General features: G+C 39.7%; 1 protein-coding gene across 1 annotated transcript in view; it reads right to left on the bottom strand.

The window, feature by feature from the left end:
- The window catches only part of EPHA3 (EPH receptor A3), a gene marked incomplete in the record, with an annotated part of 1,122,317 nt that overhangs the window by 19,957 nt on the left and 1,074,659 nt on the right, over positions 1-27,701 (bottom strand). Inside the window, 1 exon segment of the mRNA XM_044072146.1 lies at positions 27,275-27,430. Within this exon segment, the coding sequence (XP_043928081.1) occupies positions 27,275-27,430 (156 nt within the window).

Below are 27,701 nucleotides of genomic sequence, written 5' to 3'. Positions count from 1 at the left end.
AAACTACCACATCAATAGCAATACCCTAAGCACACAGTCAGTGGTGACAGGTCTGGGCACACAGGTTGATATCAACCGTAACTTCGATCAGCATGTCTCCACAGTAACAAGTTGGTCATTTTATAGTGCTCATCTCACAAGTAAGGGAATTGACTCCAGAAAGAAAGTTATAACCTCCCTGTACTTTTCCCTTATCAATCCAATAACAGAGTACAACACTCTTTTTGGTATGTTCTTTTCTAAACACCTGCATCAACTGGAGAAACCACAAAGGTTCCTTACAAAGAAAATTCAAGGTCTTCAAGATCCGTCTTATGTGGACAGATTGAAATCACTCACTTTACTCTGTCATACAGACAGCTCAAGGTGACCTGTGCCTTGCCTACAGAGCAATCACTGACCCAACTTTAATGGAAATGCTGCAAATTTGTAAGTCAAATGGCTCACGGGTCACTAGCTCAAAGGACCTTACCTAGTATGTAATATCAATCGAACTTGCTGGAGACAGATTTGTCTCTCAGAGGTTGCCCCACTTTTGGAACAAGCTTCCTATTCATGTTAAACAAAGACCCTCGATGGCCCTATTTAAGTGTAGTTTGGATGATTGGATGGTTAACTGGAAATTTGCCCCAGGGGTTCCACCTGTGTCCCTCTTGGACAGGGGCAATTGGTTTTACTGTCTGCTTGAACCAGTTACCCTTGGGAATACAGGTTGAACTTGGCTATGCTTGTAAAAGGGCCCTGGGGACATTAGCCTATTAACTGCCTATGATCCTATGACTACCTTTGCTCAGGTCGGACAGGCTCCAAACATCTTATGCTTGACTACCTTTGCTCAGGTCAGACTTGTACCGAGATCTTATGCTTGACCACCTTTGCTCAGGTTGGACTTGCTCTGACATCTTATGCTTGACTACTTTGCTCAGGTCAGACTTGCTCCAACATCTGATGCTCGACTACCTTTGCTAAGGTCAGACTTGCTCCGACAACTTGTGCTCGACTACCTTTGCTCAGGTCAATTCTGCTTTCATATCTGGCTTTAGAGGATTTGATGAGGGAGCTCATCTTTTTGTTGAGGCTAATAAGGGAGTTTTGTCCAGTCTTGGGACTTCACCTTTTTCTGCAACAGCAATATAACATTAAATATTCCCAAGTATAAATTATTCAGACATCGGTATTTGCTTTAGACCAAGATTTTAGAATACTGGTAATGCAGACAGAAAATGGGAACACTGGTGGATGCGTACAATTATTTCCTACAAAAGATGTGTGAAAATTGAGTTTTGTGACTGTGACAACTGACAATTATATCATCTGAGGCAGATGGAAACAAATGCTGTGAGGAAGAAAAATGCAGTAATAACAGTTCTAAAAATGTGAGCTCTAATCTAGGAATCAACAGGTGGAAACAGAAGTCAGAATAAAAGCTGGTGTGAAAGTGATTTCTGAACAACCAGTCACAAGAAATGTGCACTGGAAATCTATTTTCTCTTACTAATGCACTTCACATTATTTTATTCTTCAGACTGAACTCTGGACATTTGCAAGTTTAAGTGTTAAAGATAAAACAGAGTAAAGAACAACTTAAAGATAACATGAAGGGAAAGAAAGAAAGACTGGGAAAGCCGGTTACTAGCTACATGGCAAAAAAAAGAAACCAGTTGCAATAAAGTATTGGCATCCAAACCATTTGAATGTTTCAGTGAACAGTCAAAAGAAGTGAGTGGACTGAAGACAAACTGCACTCAACGCCTACGACAAAGTACAAGAAATTGAAAAGTCTAACAAAGCTGTAATTAGAATTAGTGATTATAATCTCCATCGAAAGTCATTAGATCATGTATACATAGTATATGCAAGGAATAATGCCCCTGACAGGGTAGGCATTATAAGGAAAACAGCCCAACCGGGGTAAATTAAGGAATTAATAAAAATAAAGGCACACATTTCCACCAGGAAAACAATTTTTTGAATTGATACTGCTGAAAGCAAATCGTATCCATTTAACTATCCTATTTCCACTCTGTTTTTTTTTTTTTTTGAACTTTCTAAACAGCGCTGTAAATATAAGATATGTACACAAAACCATACTCATACCCAGGTTCACTGGCAGCCAACTCAGGTTAAATTCTTTTACATCCAACCACAGCAGGACAATGCATTTATATAGAAGATATGCATCTAGCAATACTACTATGCGACATGGTAAGTGTAAGTGGCCACAGAAGTACCTCACAAAGGGGATTACTGGCCTCAAACAAATGCCCTACACTGACCGCCTCAGCTTTACTCTGTAGCATATCACCTACTCAGAGGTGATCTCTGCCTAACATATAAAGCTATGTCAAACCCAGAGCTGTTGGACATGCTACACCTAAGTAAATCCCAATCCCTCCAAGCTACACGCTCTAGGGACCTAAACCTTGTCACCACAATAAACAGGACATGCTGGAGGGATAGATTCATGTCCCAGAGACTTCCCACACTCTGGGACGGGCTACCCATCTATGTCAAGCAAAGTTCTTCAATAGCACTCCAAGAAAAATTCCTGAGTGGATGGGAAATAGGAAATACACCCGAAGGATCACTTCTGTGTGTCTGCTCGACAATGGCACAGGAAATTAACTTTCTTGGGTGGCGTAAGCCAGGGAACCTTACTGGCTAGGCTTACATAGGCCCTTGGGCTGATAGCCTAGTACCTACCTATGAACCTATGTGTGGTTCAGATGCAGATACATTCTGATTAATTCCCATCACAATTATTTCTCTTTTTTGCCAACATCTGAGACACAGAAGGAATAAAACAGCATACCTAATGAATGTAAATTCAGACTACTTTTTCTGCAACACTTCTCAGAATAGAATGGAGTACACTACGCCCCCCTATAAAACTGCTTATAATGTATCCAATAAGAAGTAAATATTTAATAAAGCACAGTGACATCAATAGATAGACATGCCACCAAAATGGCAAATATTTTCTGCAGAATGTGAATCCTACTAAAGGCAAACGTAGTGTGTGCATCTCTCTCTCAACACACACACAAACATAGTTATTCCTACTCATTTGTTGTACGAGTGTATGTATACATATAGGTTCATAGCATGTTTTGTATCTGATGGAAATTCCAAGGTGTGCTGAAATGGGTACTTTTGGGATCAGTCCAAAATACAAATTAGCAAGCACTGTAAATAAATAAAAATATTTCTTTACCATCCCTACACAAGCCATACACAAAATGGTTCATTTGGAAACCTTTGCACAGAATATTTTCTGGTCTTTTAACTTTTAATGATCATTTTCTTGCAAATCTATCTATCAGGAAGTACTTTGAGTTAAATGCAGACTCAAAATATCCATTTCATTCAATACGTTCTAAATAAATATTAAGCTACCTTACTGAATCAATGCACTGGCATAAATTATGAGAGTACAGAGAACTTACTAATGGAGGCAATATCATTATGCAAGGCTCCACAAATTACCAGTGATTTAAGATTCCTCATGTCTTGCCTTTCAGGAGTCTAAGGAAAGACGCAATCTGATTATTTATTGCACAGTAAATGGTGTCAGGTGACATTCATGAAGAGCAAAGAACACTGGGTAAGGTCAAACATACATGTGTTTCTCTACTTTCTGTTGTGATGTTGCTAAAAATGACTCCATCACACATAACTAAGGGCTGTATTTATTGTGCTCTAGTATAAACTGTATATTAGTTAATGGAGAATTATTATGGAAGTGCATTTGTTTCTTGGAAAAAAAGGTGTTTTTGCCAGCAGTCTGCTTTTATGGTGAAAAGGCGGCATGTAGAAACTGACATTAACAATAACAAATATATTATCCGTTGCTTTGCAGACTACAAAGAGCACTGAGAACAACATTAATCTGCTCTCCTTGTTGCTCATACGACAAAAGAAAGGAAACACTGAAAATTAATTTTAATAGAAAATGGGACATTATAAACAAGACGTTTTAATATCATAAATTATTACAACTGAGCTCTGCTTCAAAAAACAGTGTTGCTTCTTTCAGCTGCTGCATACAGACATTTATTATCAAAGATGACCAACTGCTTTTTGTCAGAATTGTTTGGCAGTATACCTTCCTTCCTAACTTCACTAGGGTATAAAGGCAAGGAAACAAGGCAAGTAAGAACCTGGAAAGGAAAGGAAAAACAGTGCCAGAAATAAAATGAAGGCATAGTTAGAAATTTCACCGAGTAAAGATAGGAACAAATGTTAATATATGCAAAAGTAAGTTTCGACATGTGCAGAAATAGCAGAAACCGCTATGACAATAATATGCAATGCTAAGTGTTGACAGACAAAATCACAGCTGTGGAATTAAGGATTTATTTTATTTTTATACATCAGTCTATACCAACTGGTGCAGGAAGGACCTGTTTCAACCTTACATAAAAATGTAGTATATACAGCATATGCATACAAATACCGTCAATGGTAGATACAACATGCAGAGAAAATGAATACTGTGAAACACAGCAGAATTTTACAGAAAGCAAGCTGGCGAGTAAGGCAGCATTTTCTTATGGAAAACAACCAGACACTTTGCTCCATTGACTAAGGAAGGCTATGAACCACTCTAATACATCAAAAACACATGTGCCAGATATGTTGTCATACAGAGATACCGCCTCGTCTATAACACAGGCAACCTTGGTTCTGTCTGCAGCATGCGAGTCTGTTGGAGATGCTGTGGGGAAGATGAGTGAGCTAATCAGAGCGGGAAGAACCACAGCTGCTACCTTTGCAGGACTGTGTGACCACACCTCTATTACTAGTATCTCCATCTAGTAGAAGTAGCATGTGCAACGGCATGCGTGCACTGAACCCATCACAGAAGTCATAACTGCAAGGACATAGGAGGTGGGCTCTCTGGCTACTTGTTCTCAGAATGGACTGCTATCTTACAGCACTCTCTCATATCGGAGGAAAAATGCATAATCAAACACTTATACTGGTCAGGGAATGAAAAGGCCTTAGAGCTCTTGCCCAGTCTGGGAAACAAGTGGGCTTGGCTTTCACCCTGAAGAGGAATAAATGGGTCTACTGAATACAGGTACATGACCCATCAGGCAGATACTCTGGTGAGCAGAGAAAAAGCATGGTCAGTTTGCTAGTGTTTTCCATGTGTGGACCAGCTGTAGTTTCTCATTCTTGTACAGCGGGTAAGAAAGAAGGGAGGGGGGGGTTATTGAATTTACATTATGAAAACATAAATAAATAGAATGATATAGAGTGCTATGGATATATCCCGGGGACTACCAGGGACAAACACTAGGCCTCTTGACAGACATGGAATGTTCAGTGGAGTTCCACTAAAATTTATTTACACCATTCAAGCTATGCACATACTTTAAGTGCTGAATGTTTTAGGTTTTGACAATGTTGGGGGATTTCAAGCGTATACCAAATGCAAGTACTCGGTCCCAGATATGCTTCAGTAGCTATTAGCCTCCAGGCTGCCTATTTACATGCAATCCTGCCCTGCAGAAGGGGCATCACTACAGAGAATATGGTGGAAGACAGAATACGGGTGAAAGCTATTTGGACACGTACATCTCCCTGACCACTAGTGGGTTTAAGTCCTGAATTTTTAGGAAGGATATGTTTAGTAACTCCTATTTGGAGTACAGCAGCTGTCATCCCCTTAGGCTTAAGAAAAACATCATTAAAGGACAATGTATACGAGTGGCACGCATGACCTCGGATCATCAGGACATGATACATGAACTGGACTACATAGGTACTATGTTCAGGGAAAGGGGCTACCCACCTATTGTAGTGGATGACGCTATAACTTATGTCAGCAGTGAGTGGGGCAAGAAATTTAAGCCCCTGTTAGGGGTGGATATCAGAAGTGATAATCCCCCTGTGGCAACTACAGTGGTTGATGAGTATAATACGGCATGTATTCTGCCATATAATAACTACACAGGACAAGTTAAAAAGATCAGGAATAATTGGAACATTCTTAGGTGTGATGAGGACATTTTTTCTTTAGTGGGGGATAAGCCAAAATTTACACACAGAATAGGGAACAATTTGAAAAAGAAATTTCAAGGAATTAGATCATACACTTGTAATGTTAAGGGTGGCACAAAAAATGTGGACATTGTAACCAGTGTTGTGCCATTTTGAAAGATATGTCACTAGTGTTTGGTAACAAAAATCATACCTGTATTTATTTCAGGAAAGGGAACTGTCAAACTAAAAATGTTATCTATTTTGCTAAGTGTACAGGATGCCCCAGTTTTTAAGTGGGTAAAACTGGGAGGCATCTTAAAGACAGGATATACGATCATCTATATGCTATTAGGAGAGAGGATGCAAATAACGCACTATATAGGCATATTAGGGACAGTATGGGCTGTTCCACCTTTAAATTTGCTTTATTAGAAGTTTTGAATCAGTCCAATAGAGGAGGCAATTTAAAAGTACTGTTAGGTGAAAAAGAAGTGAGATGGCAGATACTTTTAAATGCTACTATACCACCGGGAATTAATGGATACATTTCCATCAAGCCAGTGTTACAAGCTATGGTTTGAGGAAATTTAATAGTTCATCAATTATACTACAGAATGTTTTCTTTTTAACCAAAACATAACTTATTTTCATTTTTTTCATTTTATATCACTATGAGAATTGCAATTATTTGCTTATTCATGTACTCCTTATTTGCTTGAATCATTGCAGGACATGATGTTATATGAATTAAATGGTTATAAATTATTCATTAATGTAATACTGTGTAGTGATTGGATGAGTTAAGTATTTAAACTGTTAGGTCACCTTATACTGGGTTCTGATGAACCAGGGCATTTTGAGATTTAGACTTCTGGCATTGAGCAGCATTACCCTTTTTTTTTTTTTTGTGTTCTAGGGTGGTAGGTAGAGAATTTGAGCCTTGCCTAAAAAAGGCAAAAGGTAGGGGTGGCAAGAGCCTTTGCCAATATCCGGAATCCAGAGGGTGACAGGTGCCAAAGCGTCCCCTTGCAAAGCAGCGTGGCTTGTCAGCATGTGTCATCCCAGGCAGACAGACACTGATCCCCCACACCCAGATGACACCAGAGTGCGCCAATTGATCATCTTATCTCTGTATTGGCATCATTCTTGGTGAAGGTAGGGATACTGCTCCAAAGGGGGTCATATGCCTGGGGGCTACAATCAGAGAGCCTCAATGTCTCTCTTCATGTTGTAGTCCAAGTAAGTGCTCAGGTCGCTTACACCGTTTACACCAACCGTGTCATATTATTGTACCCTGCTGCCAGAGAGACCTGAGCTTGCGTTATGTGCCGGGATTCCTGGCGCCCGACAGGCAGCTTACTGTGACCTTCTCTTACTCAGTCTGGTGGCCGTCAGTGTGTCTGACTATGGAGTCACCATGACTAGTGTGTCTGGCATTGTGTTTGGGCCTTAAGGCTGTGACTGTGTGACTCACTGACACTGTGTTCTATGTGTGCAGGGTGTGTTGTTCTGTTGTGGTGGTGGTTGTTTGGGTGTCTGCTTTGGTGGCCTGCTGTTTTTTGTTGATTTTGCCCATCAGCCCCGCTTTGTGTGTTTTTTGTGTTTATGTGTATGATTTGAGGTTGAGACTGGGTCTATAGTGTGTGTGGTAACCTTCTCTGACTGAGATAACACCAGTCCTATGTTAAAGAACTCAGCCTCCAAGTTTGGCCGTGAGTTGCATCTCTCTCTAATGTATATTTGTGTTTTGTGGGAGGAGGAGAGTTGTCTGTGTGCCATGAGAACATTGTAACATTGCCTCAATATTGGAATTTCACCAGCTGAGCGGGAGACATAGCAACTAGCACATGCTGTTTGCCTTTTTGGGGTGCTTCTATAAGAGTGTGCCGTACAAGGTAATAAAGTGAGCAAGTGCTAGGTTTAACAGATAGAGGAAAGGTCTACTTGAGTCAGTAGAGATGATTTTTAGATTAGAGAAAGTGCTAGTAACTATTTTATTTATTTATTATCAATAAATTTCAGTTTTTTATATCTGTTGTGGAATTTTTGTCTTGTTCAACCCCAGGCATTCATGGTATACTCGTAGTTTGTTAGTTCTGTTGAGTTGTACTATGAGGAATGTTTGTTTTTCTAAGGGTGAAAGCTATCGGGGTATCACTACAGAGAATATGGTGGATGACAGACTACGGGTGAAAGCTATCGGGGTATTCCTACAGAGAATATGGAAGAAAGACTACAGGTGAAAGCTATGAGGTTATCACTACAGATAATATAGTGGAAGACAGACTACGGGTGAAAGCTATTGTGGTATCACTACAGATAAAATGGAGGAAGACAGACTACGGGTGAAAGCTATCTATGAGCTGAAGTTCAACAACAAATGAGAGAGGGGTTATAATGCCAAATTACTAACCATACATTTATTGTATGTGATGAAAGCATAAATGTACAACAGTTAGGTTGCTGGGGTGTTAACCTGCTCAGAATCATAGAATAGAAGATTCCTTTGTATAAAGCATAGGGTAAGAAAAGGCAAAACAAACCTCCGTGTTCAAAACGTGTGCTTCGTAAGGCAATATTACACATCGATAAGGAGGAAAAAATGTAGGGATAGTGTCTGGGGTGGGGGGGGGGGACACCTGTGGTTTGAAGTACAATGACCAAACTAGAGAGACAAAGACTTAGAAATTAACAACAGGGGCAAGGTGTATTATGCCAGATCATAAACAAGGGAGAATCTTAAAACTGAATACTTACCTGCTGGTCTGTTTGATTATATAGTATTCTTAAAGCCACAAGCCTTGTTTGTAAGGTTGATTTCCCCAAAACGGTCTGCATGATCAGACACTAAATAAATCAGACCCATATATGAAGAACATTGCTGCTCACTGATCATCTCACTTGTATGCAAACTACGCTGTACTGCCAAGCTGGGTTAAAAATGAAGACAATAACCAGGAAAAGGCATGCATTCTGGGCATATGCTGGTGCTTAGGCTTTCAAAAAGGAAAAATTTGGCTCACAAAAGTTTAGTAAAGTCTTTTGCAGAAGGGAAACATTCTGCATTTTGGTATATGAAAAAGGAAGATAATGAAGGAGTGCAGTCATCTGCAACAGATAACGAAAAAAACGCAGATGGGCATCTCAGTTTTTTACAGCAATCATCAGATTTCTCTGCCTCAAAATAGTCCTGCTTAAGGTTTCAGTGGAAATAGTAGTGCCTCCTGCATACAACCATCACATCAGAATAAACACAGTATACAGGTAGGAGTGCTAAAACACCTTTGCCATTCTGAAATGCACCACACCAAAACAAAATTTCAAACAAGCATTCCACTGACAACATATGCATATTAACACACAGACAGTCACAGACAGACCGAGACACAGACTGACAGACCGACACACAGACACACACACACACACACAGGGGGACAGAGACACACACACACAGACCGAGAGGCGCACACACACACAGAGGCAAGAGGCGCACACACACACAGAGGCAAGAGGCGCACACACACACAGAGGCAAGAGGCGCACACACACACAGAGGCAAGAGGCGCACACACACAGACCAAGAGGCACACACACACACACAGACCGAGAGGCACACACACACACAGACCGAGAGGCACACACACACACACAGACCGAGAGGCACACACACACACAGACCGAGAGGCACACACACACACACACACACACACACACACACACACACACACACAGACCGAGAGGCACACACACACAGACAGACCGAGAGGCGCACATACACACAGACAGACCGAGAGGCGCACATACACACAGACAGACCGAGAGGCGCACATACACAGACAGACCGAGAGGCGCACATACACACACACGCAGACCAAGACACACACACACACGCAGACCGAGACACACACGCAGACCGAGACACACACACACACGCAGACCGAGACACACACACACACGCAGACCGAGACACACACACGCAGACCGAGACACACACACACACGCAGACCGAGACACACACACACCGACCGAGACACACACACACACACACACCGAGACACACACACACACACACCGAGACACACACACACACACACCGAGACACACACACACCACCGAGACACACACACACACACACACACACACACACACACACACACACACACACACACACACACACACACACACCCACACACACACACACACACACACACACACACACACACACACACACACACACACACACACACCGACACACACACACACACCGACACACACACACACACACACACACCCCGAGACACACACACACACACACACACACACACACACACACCCCGAGACACACACACACACACACACCCCGAGACACACACACACACACACACCCCGAGACACACACACACACACACACACACACCCCGAGACACACACACACACACCCCGAGACACACACACACACACACACACACACACACACACACACACAGACACACACACACACACACACACACACAGTCCGAGACACACACACACACTCCGAGACACACACACACACACAGTCCGAGACACACACACACACAGACCGAGACACACACACACACACACACACACACACCGAGACACACACACACACACAGACCGAGACACACACACACACAGACCGAGACACACACACACACACAGACCGAGACACACACACACACACAGACCGAGACACACACACACACAGACCGAGACACACACACACACAGACCGAGACACACACACACACCGAGACACAGAGAGACAGACAGCCACACACACACACAGACCGAGACACACATACAGAACGAGACACACACACAGACAGTGAGACAGACAGAGACACAGACAGAGGGACACAGGGACAGCTAGACAGCCACGCACACACAGACTGTGACGCACACACAGATGGAAAAACAGACACACAGACAGACACACAGACAGACAATCTTATCTGCTGTGGTGAAACAATTCCAATTACTCTAGAGAGTGGCTGCATCTCCCTTAATCTTACTAAATAGTATATACCACCTGTAGGGCCATAGGATCTTGGGGTTGGCTGTATTACACTAAGGTTATGGTTTTAGCTTGTAGAAAACATTCTCCCCTATTGGCACATCAGCTTCCTCTGATATCTGGCAAACTGCAGTTTCAGTCTGCTGAATTCAAAATGCTGACATTTGGGTAACCATTTTCTAGGAGAGCAGATGGTTCTCTTGCACAGGTACTGCAGTGGGGGGGGGGGCATGATACTGGTAAAATATAGGAACACTGAAAGGGTTGCAGGCCACCTCAGTGATTATAGGACAGAGAAGACGTTCATTGTAATAGACTTGTCAAGGTCATCTGGTGGTAAAGCCATGGATTAAACTACAGGTAAGTACAACAGAAGTGGCCTGATCTGTCCACATGATTCCACAAAATTAATATACTGATTCAGTACTGCATTAGTCACCATACAAACCAAGTATCACAGCCAGCATTTCCAGCCCAAGCTGAGACACCTATCAATGCTAGTAAATTTCCGTTAGGTACAATCAACTTTTTTTTAAAACATGTAAGCCCACTGTACACATGTAGCTTTGCAAAGGTGAACTGGGAGCACTGTCAAGTTAACTAGCTTTGCTCACAGTCACACTGCTGGCAAATAAGAGGCTGAAGGAATAAAACCCTGGACCAGAAAACCCACTTCCATAGTCTTTTCAATAATATAATGAACTTCGTTCATTATCTAGTATTACTGGACCTTAAAGTTGGACTTAAGTACTAATGGGAATAGTAAAGACAAAATGGAAGAAGTCACCAAGAACACGAACATAAACATTTCTATGATGCTTACTGATACAGTTTTTCCTACTACTTTTAGTACCTTTAATGTTGTCACCCTAGGGACTGAATGGTCAGTGTTTAAGAACTCAACTTGTTTTCTCTGTACTATGTCCTGACCTTTCTGCTACTTCAAAGTGGAAGGACAGCAACCTAGTTCTGTTGTAGAAAATGGTGCTATATGTTGCAACAAACCAGTCCTGCACTCTACATCATTTTATTTTACCATGTGGTCCACAGCCATCTTGCAACTCACCGAAAAAGTCCAACTGCTTAGTCCCAAACAATCTTATTTGAGCACCCCATACCTAGAAATTAGCTCTAGAGAATCACCCCACAACAAACTTTCCTGACTTCTTTACGTAATAACCTAGGCTTATAGCTAAAATTAAATACAACAAACTGAGAAATTCACTCCAGATTAACTAGTCTCAAAGGGAAAACAAGTTTTTTAGGATTCTCCTGTCTACTGTTATAGCTGAAGTTAACAAGGTTAAATCAGCAATTTATGTATACAGTTTCCATCATCTCTGAATGGCTGCATGTGTTCAGCTGGGCATCTTCCAGTAATTTCCTCACATTTACATCACAGGATAGTGGTTTTGTAATATACTTTCCCTTGACATGCCCAACATATGCTATTCTTGACACTAATATGCACAGAATAAACTTACTTACACATTATAAGCCTTCAATAGGTTAAAAATAAAACTCTTAACTGCTTCTCCACCCATCTTCAGGCAGGAATCATGCATGTGACACAGGACAGTGCTAGCACACAAATAGCCATGGAAAATGCCTGCAAGATTCAAATCCAACAGCATAGTAAGACTATAAAAGTGACGCATTAATGTGCACTGAGAAGGCAGCTCACGCATAGTAAAAGTGATGGGTTAATGTGCACCGAGAAGGCAACTCATGCATAGTACATTATCCCAACACCTCGTCCATCGTCATGTCTACCTGCTCCTCCTACTTCCTCCTTCACAATTCTCAGATCCAGCTAGGGACAGTGTAGATTTAAAGGTCAACTGGCAGGTGGGGGGGGGCAATGCCAGTGACTATTTCTGCTTGATGAGTAGTGTTATGACCTTTTATTTCCTTGCCCCTTGCTCTCCATTCGTTGGCATGTCAGAGATCTACTTCCTCTGTGGACCACACCTCCTCTAAGACTGTTTCTTACAAATGCTAACACAGCATGAACAATACTATGCAGTTCAGATATCTGTATATTGTGCCACACAGCTGTACTCTTGATCTTTTACAGTGCAATTGCAAAGTTATAGTAATTGAACAGAAGGCACAGTTTCAAAAGGTACCACCTCTTTTACAATCATAGCCATTCTATCCACCTTTCAGACCAAACAGATGAGGGTGTTTTAGTGGAATGTGTGGTATATGTCTAGTATGCAATTCATGAAATAACTAGGCTTATGAGGGGGTGCTTTTGCCAGTGATCATAATCTGTGCTCCCTAAACCTTCAACACAAGACGTTTCATGCATTATACAAACTAGACTCCCACAGACATACTCCCATTTATCCACTGTTTCCGTGTTTGTAAAGTTAAGCATTTCATAATAACATGATCAATGGGCTTCATTAATTGTGCATGTTTGCACTGAACAGGGCTTTGACAGACTGTATAGGTTTCTCTCTGAAAGGGCTGTCCTGTGTGTGGTTTTTGTAACTAGCTTATTTGGTAAGCTTAACATTTTAAGTGAATATGACTTTAGTAGTTTATAGTGTAAATAGGCAACTAGCATCTCTCATTACGGGTTAGGGATGATGTTTTGTATTTTAAGTTGGTCTATTTAGCACATTTAGGGAACACCAATTTGATAGAAATGCCAGCTTTTGGTTGGTCGGTTGGTTTGTCCAATCTCAATTTTATTAAGTGCTTTAGAGTCTTCATTAGCAGTTTTAGGGTTATTAACTGAGGACAGTTAGCAGACCTTAGAATAAGGTAGGGGTGTTTATGAGTTGTCAGTATGTGTTTTTACATTTACAGAATGTGTTGGTTCATTTTTCCTTTACATTGTTGCGTTTTAGCCACTTCATTTTTTTCTGTGAATTATTGCTACAGTTGGGTGGGTGTAACACTTGGAATTAGGGAGATTTATCATTTCCTGATGAGTATTGTAAATATGGAGGATTTAAAAGAATTTCAGTAGCTTTGATGACATGGGAAGGTATAGAGCAACTATTAAATCATACAAAAATGTAGATATTTCCTGGCAAAGTGCCAAGAGTAAGATGGACCAGCTGTGTGTTTTTATCGTACCCTTTCCCCTGAGTCTACTGTAAGGATAAACATATATGACTTTAGATATACATGCACGTAAATGAGTGGGAATGTATGTGTGCATGTGTAGGGTCTGTAGTGAATCATGTAATACTACAACGAATTCTGCGCATTGAAGGTAACAAAAGACAAAAAATGTAGTATCTGCAAGTAGGCAAGCCCCCAGCCCCAACATTTGTAAATGTTTTAACTATAAGCTCACACAATAGTGAGGATAAGCAGAACTGTCCTTACCTCCAGTGTTACACATTGTTACGAATATTCTTATACATTATTCCAATGAGAAGACAATTTTTGATGAAATGATCAGCAACATAACAGCTACATGATCTAAATGACTGTGTGTGTGTGTATATACATATTACACACACACATACATATAGACACACATGTTCCAATTCCCTGCTTTCTGAAAGCACAATGACAATTCCAATGAAGGTATTATAAGCTAAATGTCCCTACTAAGACTAGGTGATGTCATACAGAGCAGCACCTCTTCAACCTGAAACCAGTGCAAAATACAGCAGAATCTTAAATGCTACCTGTAAATGGTTGCTGCTACATGTCAGGGGCTGAAGAATGTTAAATGCTACCTATAAATGGCCACTGTTGCATGACAGGAGTTGTACGGGTATATCTACAAACAGCAGAATGTTAAATGCTACCTGTAAAATGGTTGCTGCTGCGTGACAAGAGTTGTACAGGTGCATCTACAAACAAGAGTGGATTACACTTTGATGTGCAGACCAGTAGAAGCTTGTAACATGACAGTTCCAGAACTGTATTCATAGAAAAAGTGTAGATGAGAATGCAGATAAGAGCTTCTATACAGGAACAGGTAAGGCAAAAACAGGACAGAAAATTTCTGTAGCCCTAATGCTGCAAAGTATACCTTTCTCATGGCTTGTAACTATTTCATAGTATCATACGAAGTTACTACGCTATTGGCCCTGAGCCCTTTATAAGCCTAGTCAAGAGTTAAGCCTATGTTTAGACAAATCAGCACCAGATGCCCCTTGTCCAGCAGGGACATGGGTGAAATCCTAGGGGTGTATTTTCTGTTTCCCATGTAGTTATCCAGACTGCTCTTGAAAAAGTGGCAAAGAGGTACCCTGCTTGATATGGAGACGGAGCCTACTCCACAGACGGGGGAGTCTCCGGAAAACAAATCTGTCCCTCCAACAAGTCCTGTTGATGTCACAGACCAGGTTGAGGCCACACTTGCGCGTTACTCTAGTGGAGCTTGACTTGTGGATATGCAGCAGTCCATTCAAGGTAGGGTCCAAGATCGCCTCCTGTATCATACACAGACTAAACATTCACCCCCACAGCTGGGTACATAGATTGTGCATATGCTCACCCACACACAGGCATGCAATGTATGTGGGTGTGGGTGTGTGCACATGTGATATGCAAAATACCACCGCTTTCTAATGCAAACCACACCGCTCTGTATACCCTGTCTTACAACTGCACCTCAACCCCCTTCTCAAGCACCATCCACATTTTCCATTGTTCGGTACACCAGTGAAATGTTCTGCTGTGCGCCATTCATTTACTTCTATGGTACAATAGCAGCAAATGAACAGACGTGCAATTCTAATTATGACTCGCATGTGTCAGTACTGCAGGCAGTCCAGTAAACTGTATATTGTAAGGAGCGCATCAGCTCATTATACCAAACTCAATAAGCTGACATTTCCTTAGGTGGATTTTCTCAGGAGTCCAAAGAACCAAAGGTGAGTGATATTGAATTTTTAGCATACACACAGCTTGGCCTATGATACAAAAACCTTTACTAATAAATCAAGCAACTTATTGCATAAACTGACATACTGACATCTTCCGTGGTACTAACAGTTGCTGCCTCCAAAGTATATGGGTAGGGAGACCTAAAATGGTAGTTCTGTAAGTAATATTGTCTAGTCCAAATATTCTGCCCCAAAGGGAAATATTCTCCATTAAGTCAGTTTTTCTGTCCAGAATTGCTCATATCCTAAAAAGCTGGTATGTCTGCGTTAGTAAATCTAAACAGTTATAGGAGTAAACTTCCTTAAAGACTTTGTATGCAATGTTTTATGGTCCTTATGCAATCATTTTATGATGCCTCTTTCAATCCAACTGTACTATAAATACTGCTTTATATTACATATACATATACATATATATATATATATATATATATATATATATATATATATATATATATATATATATGTGTGTGTGTGTATGTGTGTGTGTGTGTACATACATAGTATATGATATAATGCTGGAAACGGAAAATAAAACTGAACTGTAAATCTTGGCTGTTAGAAAGGCTATCATTTCTAGCAATCTTTTTTATTTGTATCTGATCAATCTATATAAATATTCATTAATTTTTATGGTGACCATATCAAAACAAGGTACTACAGAAAAATATTAACTTCTTAGAAAATGTCAATACAACTCCCTTTAAATACATTTGGTTACTACCAAACATTCACTGCTTGCAGACAATTAAGCCCTCCATAAGTCAGACTTATTTATTTACTCATAATAGGGATGTACCCGGTACAGTATAGGGATAAGGGCGGTCAATAGGTGGCATCATTTAGGCTACCATGAAGTTTATACCCTTGCTGGCATTACATTAATGGGGGATATTAATCCTAACCTCACTCCAGGTGGTGAAAGGAGTACCCACATCACCACAGGGACTACATATACCCTTCTATCTATGCATGCTTCTTTACACATGCTGACAAGGGCTATCAATGTTGTGGGTAGCTAAAGTCCACATTCTCCTTAATTCCAGGTCATATTTCCACAGCCAGGAAGCACAGCAGCCTCCCCGAAGGATGGGTTGGCTTTAAAACATTCACTCCCATCCTCTTTTGCCTGTACCACCAGTACAAGGGACAAACTCTGGTCATCTAGACTGCAGTCAAGGGTCCACCCCTTGGTGCCTCAGAGGTGGGTTCAGCTTTTTTTTAAACCACTGATCTGTGCTCAACTTTTATTTACAAAACTTATGCCAACTGGCAATTCTTCATAAAAGGAGGTTTAAACACCTTTACTAAATTGTCACTCAAGACACATGTACACATACACTAAGGTTTGCTTCAAATCTTGGTCCCAAAACATAACGGATGTAGTTCACAAGACTTTAGCTTTCTCTCCACAAACTGCAGTAGGAATCTTTGTTTTCTATAACAGAAAGATTTCTCAGCATTCAGAAAAGTCTACTAAAGAATAAATATGAGGTCTACCAAAGCATCACAAAGACATTTTCTCTGACTAAGCCTTAAACTAAATGACTTTCACTCACAGCCACTATATGTTTTTATATTTGCTATTAATAACAAAATGATGCATTCTGCTTTGGTGGCAACTAATAAAACCTCACGTGCAGGAGAAGCAGAAAATACTTCTACAGAGCTAATATCCTTAGCCATAATCAATTAGCTGCACAGAAAATAAGTCAAAAAGAAAAATAATGCTCTGGTGAGACAAAAAACCCTTGTCAGTACTAATAGAGTTTAGTTTATGCAGGAGGATGTGGCCCAGCTCAAATTAAATCCATAGGTGCCATTGAAATCCTCTCCATCAAATCATCTCATGTTCCAGCTCCTCTGACACAGAAGAACAAAGCCCTGACTATGACCCAGGTGACCTGAGGACAACTAGCATCTCAGTCACATGATGGAGCTGTCACAGTGGGACAGGAATGACAAGAGCATCTGTCTGCTCACCTCAGTGTGGGAACTTCCTAGGGGCATAGTTGTTCATAAGTTTCAGTTGTGATACTGATGAAGGTGATATGATGAAGGGGGAGCAGTGTTGCACCAGGTAGGCAGGTAAAAGTGGAACATGTCACACACAGGTTTGGGAGCAGTTTCCTTCATGGTGTCACTACATATCCATCTGGATATTACCTTGCACATCGCACATCCATGGGAATGTAAGGCTTAAGTGAGAAAATCCTGGCAGCAGTGTGATGGCCCTGCAATTTCTGTTCCTCTCTCTGTATGGATTTTGATTGTTCCAGGGATCACAGAACCAGCCTCGCTTTGTCTGGCAAAAGGGGACCAATCTGCTGAAGGGATGCACTAGGGTGTCTCACAAGGCACTGGCACTCGGGTGAAAGGAACAAAGTACTAAGCTAGTAAATATATCACGCAGTTCTTCAGTAAAGAGAAAATACACAAGCTGGTATATATTTTTTTTCTTTTTGCAAAATTCTTAAATTCTGAATGGAACTGCCATTCCATGTTCTCTTACTCGAGGTTTGTGCTTCTGCATATTTCTGTTATAAAGTTGCTTTAGTCAAACTGCAGCATCATATTTTGACTTAAGACAAAGCATCCATGCAAAGAAGGTTCTGAAGCATCATCTGCATGACATCGCCCTCTAGCTGCCTTCTTTCACAGCTCTCTCAAGTCAATTGGCACATCTGCTCCATAAGATGAAATCATCAGAAATCCTTCCAGCTACTGAGATACTTTTAACTAAGTTTAAGTTGCATTTTTTTTCTTTTTCAGTTAGCTAGCTCAGTAGACAAAGTTTACCTTTAATCAGGACACTGTTAGAAAATTAATCAGAAAACAGTGAAACATACATGGTCTGTATACATGGTCAGCTACACCCTGTTCTGGAACACCTAGAACAAAGCAGGCCATAATACTGAAGTAACAGTCAGAAACGTACCCACCCTTTAGCAACACAAAATCATGCTGAATTTAGAGAAGTCAGTTACAGCCCAAACAGTTTACTTTTAGGTGGCTGGTTGAAATACATGAGTTCATAAGATAAACAAGCAACACCCACAATGTGGAAAAACAAGACTGAGGGAAGAAAGTTCTAACTGTTCCCACCAAATGACTGTCCAGAATCAATAGGTAGGGATGAAATCTGAGCCCTGTCCTGCAGTTTTTACTGGAAACAATTAAGACTGTAAGCTGCTAACAAGTTTCATCCTGAAGTCCTAGGTTTGATGCCTGCAGTACAACTCCTTGCCAGTTGTGTGATTCTGATATTACTCCTGGATCACCCCTGAAAGGGACCTAAAAATAATCATGACACTAGTTCTGGATTCTCAAGAACAAATGAGAGGACAGCAGGAATAACCCACAATAAAATGTTAGGATGTTCCGTAGACACTGGCCCCAAGGGGAGGTGGTTATAATCTATCTCTGAGAATTTTCAAACTTGGAATCTGAATCACATTCAAGCCTGGTGTTAAAACAGTATTTGTTTTTAAATGATTTAAAAATGCTAACTATTCAATGATGTGCAAGTTAAAATCCGGTGGTCCCAATCTTCTGAATCAGGCCCCTTGATATATGAATCGGTACTAGGAAATTTTCACTTGAAAAATGGTGATTGAGCTAATTTATTTCATCTCACCCTAGCTACACTTCTGTAAGCAAGTATACATTGCACACAAACACATATAATTGCCCACACATTTATCCATAAATACTTTTAATTTTCCTCTTTAAGCAAACAATATGCATTTCAATACGTTCCACAAACCTTACAGTAATATATGCATATCAGCATACACAACTATTTTCTGAAAACATCATGAAGGACCCACATACATCTAATATTCACTACATCTGAAACGCTTTAGAAATATATCTATATAAACTATATACGTTACGAGGCTGAAAGGATAGACTTGGTGAATACACTTAAACAGTATATAGTAGAACATTACACACATCTATCTGCAATTCGAATAAGAAACCAAAATGCCTCATGCAAACCCATCTCAGCTGACTGCCCAATGCAAACACTGATATTCTCTCTCATAACCTTCTTTAGATATAGCCCTCAAACACAAGATTCTAGAGTGGTCCTCTTGTATATCAAACGTGACAAAAATTAATAGGCAACAACCTAACCAGTCTGGTCTTCAAAATCTTCATGTGGAGTTTAAGATCCTTATTTAATAAACTGATGGTTCCTATTTTTTTTTCCTTAAAAAGGCTTAAATCCACAGCTTTAAAAACTCTCAGTCTTCATATACAATACTTCCTAAAAAAGGTTTTGAACTCCTGCTCTGGTACACGTCACAGAAAATTATATAATTGACAAACATCATGTGCTCTGATGTTTGAGTGGGATACATGGCTTTTGTACTCCATTAGGTATGGCTGATGCCAATTAAGCAATTCACTATGTAAAGTTCTCCATACGTGAAGCAGGTATGCAAAAGCCCCCTCCCCATCTAGGTTAATGATTCAGAATCCCATCAGCTGTATTCCAGCTGGCCCTACATACATAACTTATGGAAATAGAATGACATAGTAAGAGCTGTGACATCAAAACAGACTAATCCTACTCCCCAGTTTACCTTTATTTACCCAAATGCTCCCTTTTTCTGGAAAAAGAGGACCAATCTGCTGAATGGATGCACCATGGTGTCTCACAAGGCACTGACACTTGGGAGAAAGGACCAATAAAGTACTAAGCTAATAAATCTATTTTGCAGTGTATCAGTATAGAAAGGACCAATTTGCTGAAGGAAGGTTGAAACATGCATGCCCACAGCTAGTGGGATTTGGCTTTACTGGCCTGAATTTGTGCATTAATAGACTTAAAAAAAAAGTCATGGACATTTAGAATTGCCATATAGCTGAAACACCTGATGTCCTTAAAGGGTCATTTGCATACATCTCATGTTGCCTGTAATAAAAGAGGCTTAAGATATTCCACAGTGGAAATTCTAGTCTTGTTAGACTTGACTTTTGTTTTTTTATTCATTTACCAGAATGGCATGTGCTCAAGTCCACCGGTGCGGCATCCTATATCCCAAATGGTAGGAATGCCAAACACTAAGATTCCCATTTTAACAGTCTTGCCTCTTCTGGACCCATGTTAATGCTTGTTCCTAGGTCCAGAGGGGTAGGGAGTTCAGAGGTTCAGTGTTTATGTTGGGTATACTGCACTTCAGCATTCCAACATTTCTCAGAACGATGTCAAACATGAAATTATTCAAGTGCATGCCATTCTGGCAAATGAAGGTAAACCCTGATCCTCTGCTATGTTGCAGGAATGTGTGTGCGAGAGCCAGATCAGCCAACAGTGGAAGCTGCTGTGAATGAAACAATCTGCAGTGGTTACCGTTGAAATGTTTTATTTAGTCATTCCTTCAATCATTCTTCTCTTTAAATGCATCATTTAGCAAGAAGGAAAAAAGCAGATTTACAAGTGCTGCTGCTGTTGAACTTACTTGTTTTAAGCTCTGTTTTTTCTCTGCTATACTTTAAAGAAATGCAGTTGGTAAGGGGAAAGGAAACTAAAGATTTCAGTCTCAGTGGTAGGATTTCATGCCAGATTAGCTGATTAACTTTTGGTCTTTAGATGCATATTAACACCCTGCTCTGTGGTCTTTAGCTGCATATTAACACCCTGCTCTGTGGTCTTTAGCTGCATATTAACACCCTGCTCTGTGGTCTTTAGCTGCATATTAACACCCTGCTCTGTGGTCTTTAGCTGCATATTAACACCCTGCTCTGTGGTCTTTAGCTGCATATTAACACCCTGCTCTGTGGTCTTTAGCTGTATATTAACACCCTGCTCTGAAATGATGACCATCCAAGTGGGGGTCATTCATTCTCCAAGCCCATTATCTAAGAAGGCATTAAAAAACGACAGTCTTATGTCTGATTAAGAAGCTCACAACCTACTGGCCTTCAAGACACCCAGTTGCTGTAACCACATGTTAATAGAATCTACTTCCCATGGACATCAAGATGATTTTTGGACAGGGCTGGCCTTTGGTAAAGGGGAGTCCTAGGTAAAAGACTCCATAACACCCTTTGCTGCTCATTGTACCACCTCACCAATGTTTCCCCATTTGCTCCTCCTGGCCTCTTCCCACCAGCCCCCATTATAATGTGTCACATTTTTTGGAAAGATACTAATATTCTCTGGGATTCAATGCATCACTGATGACATATAAAACATTAATGAAACCTATCATGTAACGAAAAATAACAAGAGTATTTTAACAAGGAGTTTTCCTGGCAACACAGAGATTCCTTGTTATTTGATGCATAATGCTGTAGTGTTTTAGCAAATATGAGCTCAAGGCACTAGGTGTTGTTGCTCTGTCATGTAAACTTCCAAAGCCATCAGTATCAGAATCAGAATGACATTTACTGGCCAAGTATGCACACATACAAGGAATTCAACTCTGGTTTCAGTGAGTCTCCCAAGTATGAATTACATAAATGACATATATACAACTATTAAGAACAAGACAAAAAAGTAAATATACTGTACATACAAGGTGCAAAGTGCAACTCAGTGCAAGAAATACTGAAAAACTCTGAAAGAAACAAGTATTAATATATAAACAATACTGCAGAATCCTCAGAGGCTTAGGAAAAAGAATACATAAACCTAATAAGCTGAGTTAACCATTTATGAACCTGATGGCTTGTGGAAAAACATTGTTCTTATACCTGCTTGTTTTGGTGTGTATTAATCTATAACACCTTATATTCCTTTTGTATTATTAATTCTTTAAGTAATTACTAAATCATTACCAAACAAGAAGCTTTAGCATCTGTTGCAGTATCTTTGTGTTACAGTTGTTATTTCTGTGGCAGCAAACAATGGCGTAAAAATAGGTGTAGGTTAAAGGGGCCATAGTCTCCTTTATGAACAGAAATCCTTTACTATGTTCCCTCTTATAGGATAATTCTTGTTAGACAGAATTACAAATGGAGGAACAGTATAAACTCAGTACAATACATCAACAATGTAAAAAGTGAACGTCATTACTGATGACACTTAAAAAATTTAATGAACTAAGGGGAAGCACATCTTAATGCTGAGAAGGGACCAATGGTAACAGATCATACATCTCAACTTGAAAACATCAAAAATCTGGACAAGGCCCATGAAAAATAGGTACAAATCTGTACACGGATTAATATAAAATTTGCATGCATAATTACATAACCCCAACCACTCCAATGGAATTGTGGGATACCAGCTTTCAAACGCAAACTGAAGAACAGAAAAACAAAATACAGCACCAGAGTCCCCCTGCAGCCATTCCAATGTCCCATTACCTGGCTATTTCACCCCATTTACCATAAACACTAATCTGTGCATACTGCTTTACTTCTACAATGATTATTTGGATTTTATTTTTTACATTTTATAGCACAATGCACAAACATTAACAGATATCTACTAAACAAAGCAATACTGTAACAATGAAAATAGACTTAGCATTAAAACTTATCTGCCCTTGAAACTCACATTAATTGAAACATCACTGAAACTCCCACCATATCCAAATAAAATGTGGCTGGCCAGTGGTGGTGGATAAAGATAACCTTTGGTCTGTTTTCAAATCATAGGCCCCTTGCACACAAAACAAGAAACATACATGCGTTCTTTGATGCACCTTCCTGACATTATTAAATTATATTCCTTGTATAATACAGCATACGTGTTAGACTTAGAGTGCATTTTAAATTATTGTTTAAATATTTTTCCAGTAGGCAATGAAACAAAATGCATAAACCAATTATGACAAAACTGCCTTATTCAGAACATTTCCATCATAAAAGTCTACTTCCACATACACACTAACACACACACACACACACATATATATATATATATATATATATATATATATATATATATATATATATATATATTACACATGCATAGAATGACAGTAGTGTAAGCTGTAGGCGTCTTGCACAGCTTCTCGCACTTATTTTCAATTTCTATTTTTTTTGTGTGTGGGGGGGGGGGCAAAAACCAGGGACACATTTTAAACATTGCTTGTATAAATTTGGAAAGTTGCTTGAATAAAATGTTGTGTTACCACCAAGCATTTCACTGCCAAGTCTTAAACCCAGGACCCAGTGTACTACAGTCACAGCAACACACCACTAAGCCAAATCAGCAGTTTCCTGAAAGACAGGAAGACTAACTTAACTGGTTATCATTTAGTGACCTCAGTTCTCGCTTCTCACCATAGCTCCTACTCAACTCTTAGCACAAAAAACCTGGACAAAGCGAATAATGGGGGAACACAGAATTCAGTTCTCACTTCTTACCATAGCTCTCAACATCTTTGCACAAAAAAACTAGAAAACCCAATAATGGGGGACTACAGCTCCAAAATGGGGACACATTTCAAATACTGATCTTATAAACTTAGAAAATTGCTAGAATAAAAGGCTTTGTGTTACCATTTATTTTCTGAGGAATATGAAGTCTGAAATTCAAATGCCTGTCAGAATTTTGTGACTATGAGGCATAAATTCACAAGTGGTGGTGGCTAGGGACTTTAGGCTCTTTTTACCTGTACCTAAAGTACAGGGTTTGAGCCTGAGTACCTCTTGCCACCAAGTGTATGCAGTGGATCCCAAAATTCAGTAAAAACCAAGTAATTTGGTTGGGTGGTATGCAACAGATCCTTGTTAAACCTTCCACCACAACACATCGAAATGTGTGGGGAGCAGCATTCATTTTATTTTTTAATCATTTAGAAAGAACATGAGCTATACTTCCTAGATCGAGAAGCTTTGCAAACCTAATTTTGGAAAATCAAAAAAATTAAGTTTGGTGTGGTAATAGTTTTGTGAATATTTTTTTTTGTCAAGTACATCACTGTAGTACTTTCTTTTTCAGAAATGCACTGTACATACTCGAGTTAAGCTTCTTATTCCATTAGTCACATTTCATCAGTTTTGTGCTTTGATTAGTTCTGGGAGGCATATCTAAACTTGTGTAAGAAGCAGAGGAATATAATGATTGGAACTAAAGACCAAATTGAAGATTTTGTTGTAAACAGCGCATGCTTTTACATATAATACACAACACACATGCTTAATGTTTGTATGCTAGACATTTAACATGCCACAACTGCCTTCATTTAAAGGATGAAGAAAACAGTTTGTAAGTACAATATTCCATGTTGGGATGTGACTGAAAATGAAAAAAACGCTTAATACACAGACTGCAATATTACAACAGTGAAAAAGAACAAGAGTACAAACATTGCACAATTTCTCACATCAATGCACTAGCTTGTGTACCGCATGGCAGCAAGTGGCATTTACCCAACAGAGAACACATAACTGATGTAAATTTTCAATAAGTCAGCAATTAACCCAAAAGTGACACTTGAAGCCACCAAGCTGAGCACAGAGAAAGGCATGCTCATGCTAGACTCTTAAGAGACAGACAGCTGCTCTGACAGCTGTGTACTATTGCACTGTACCACATTGTGTTTTACAGTATATCAAATCATATGGTATCACAGAGCAGTTACATTCAAACAGCAAACATACATTAACAGCAAATGCTGTTACAGACTTGTTTTCCAGCCATTCAGCTTCTTTCCATACAAGATCATGGAACAGAAGGGTCTGGGAATTTCCCTTACCCAATGTTGTGCAATCTCACAACTAGTATATATAATTCTTTAGTGTGCCCTCGCCCTGCAAAAAGAATATTGTTTTTCCTTTTTCTGTTTCAGTCTTTTTAGATTTCATCTAAAAGGATCCCTTATTTTGTATTCACTCATGTGACAGCTTGCTCACTGATGAGGAAGTCCATAAAGCAATGTACTCTGTCATGATGTACTGTAACATATTACATCATACTTTATTATATTGTGCTGAAGGTGGATGACAATAGAATATACAAACTGTACAAAATGAGTAACACCAGAATATTATATTATATTAGAAAGTATTGGACCATTTAATGTCATGTTACATTATTATAACATAGAACACTGCACAATACCTTACTGTACTGCATTATGCTATAGAGTACTGTTCAAAAAAGTGCTGTATTTTATTGCAGCATATTGTATCACATTGTATTTCCTTTATTATACTGAATGGTAGTGTTACATACTATACCATAACATGCTATATTGTATAGTCTTCTAATGCAATGCCCTTTCTGTATTATACTTTGGTGTAATGCATTGCACCATACGATACCACACTGTGCTATATTGTATAGTATTCTAATGCAATGCCCCTTCCTGTACTATAATGCGATGTAATGCATTGCACCATACTATAACACACTGTGCTATATTGTATAGTATTCTAATGCAATGCCATTCATGTACTATATTGCGATGTAATGCATTGCACCATACTATACCAAACTATGCTATATTGTACAGTATTCTAATGCAATGCCCTTCCTGTATTATACTGCAATGTAATGCATTGCACCATACCATACCATAATGTGCTATATTGTACAGTATTCTAATGCAATGCCCTTCCTGTACTATAATGCGATGTAATGCATTGCACCATACTATAACACACTGTGCTATATTGTATAGTATTCTAATGCAATGCCATTCATGTACTATATTGCGATGTAATGCATTGCATCATACTATACCAGACTATGCTATATTGTACAGTATTCTAATGCAACGCCCTTCCTGTATTATACTGCAATGTAATGCATTGCACCATACGATACCATGCTATATTGTACAGTATTCTAATGCAATGCCCTTCCTGTACTATATTGCGATGTAATGCATTGCACCATACTATACCACACTGTTTGGCACCATTAGATATTGTAACATACTGCACTTTGCAGTACTATTCTGCATTATTGCAATGCAAAATATAAACAGCATTCCAGTAAGGTTTAAGCAAAATATGGTATTAGCAACCTTTATAGCGGTTCCCAGCACTACTGCTTACCCATACTTGTGCACAGCAATGGCATGCCACTTTTATAGCTTTACCAAGTGGAATTGCCATCATGATCTGGAAACACAAAGGCAGATGTTACCCTTTCTGCGGTATACAGAATGGCTGCGTGGTACTGCAGCTGAAAATTCAAATGACATTTAAATATTCTTGCCACATTTTGCCTGAATTTGTGTATCCAATTTAACATCAGCAGAGCAGTTTTAGTTTAAAGCAAACGTGTAGAGCACAAAGTAACATTTAAATACCCACCATCTTTTTTATATAGTTAACTGCAGTGACTGCACTGGACTGTTTTCTTTATTTAGTGGGATTAGAACTTTTAACTTTAAAGACGATTCATACATTAAATCCATATGCCATGTAAAATCATTATTGTCCTTTTTCAAGAATTCACTTACTCTGACGATATCTTTGCAATCGTATCACATGAGCTGAAACCAGATCCTGTGAAGCTGTCTTTACACTGTCCCAACAGGACACCATCAAGCCAGTCTCCCATGGAACGAAAGCCAGTAACGTCAGCACTGTTTCGGTCAAGCAGAAGATTTGACTGCCTAAATAGGAAATAATAAAAAAAGACTAAAGCCAGAGTGAGAACTGAGCATCTTTGTGATTCAACACTAGTAACAGCAGGAGCTTCCAGGCTACATGGCGTTTCACTGCTTAGCCAAGGACTTTATCTTTCACTGAGGCCTCGTATGTCATGACGACTCATTCTAAAACATTGCTTAATGACCTCAATTCTAGGGCTGCTCATCCTGTGTGCATCTTTGAAATCTCTGAGGCACTCACTACTTGAACATTGCTGCATTAAAAAAGCACCAT

The sequence above is a fragment of the Protopterus annectens genome, chromosome 5.part0 (assembly GCF_019279795.1).
Source record: "Protopterus annectens isolate FY-2018-M chromosome 5.part0, PAN1.0, whole genome shotgun sequence".
NCBI classification, from domain to species: domain Eukaryota; kingdom Metazoa; phylum Chordata; order Ceratodontiformes; family Protopteridae; genus Protopterus; species Protopterus annectens.
The sequence above is the reverse complement of the archived record's forward strand: the minus strand, read 5'-3'. Positions and strand labels throughout refer to the sequence as shown.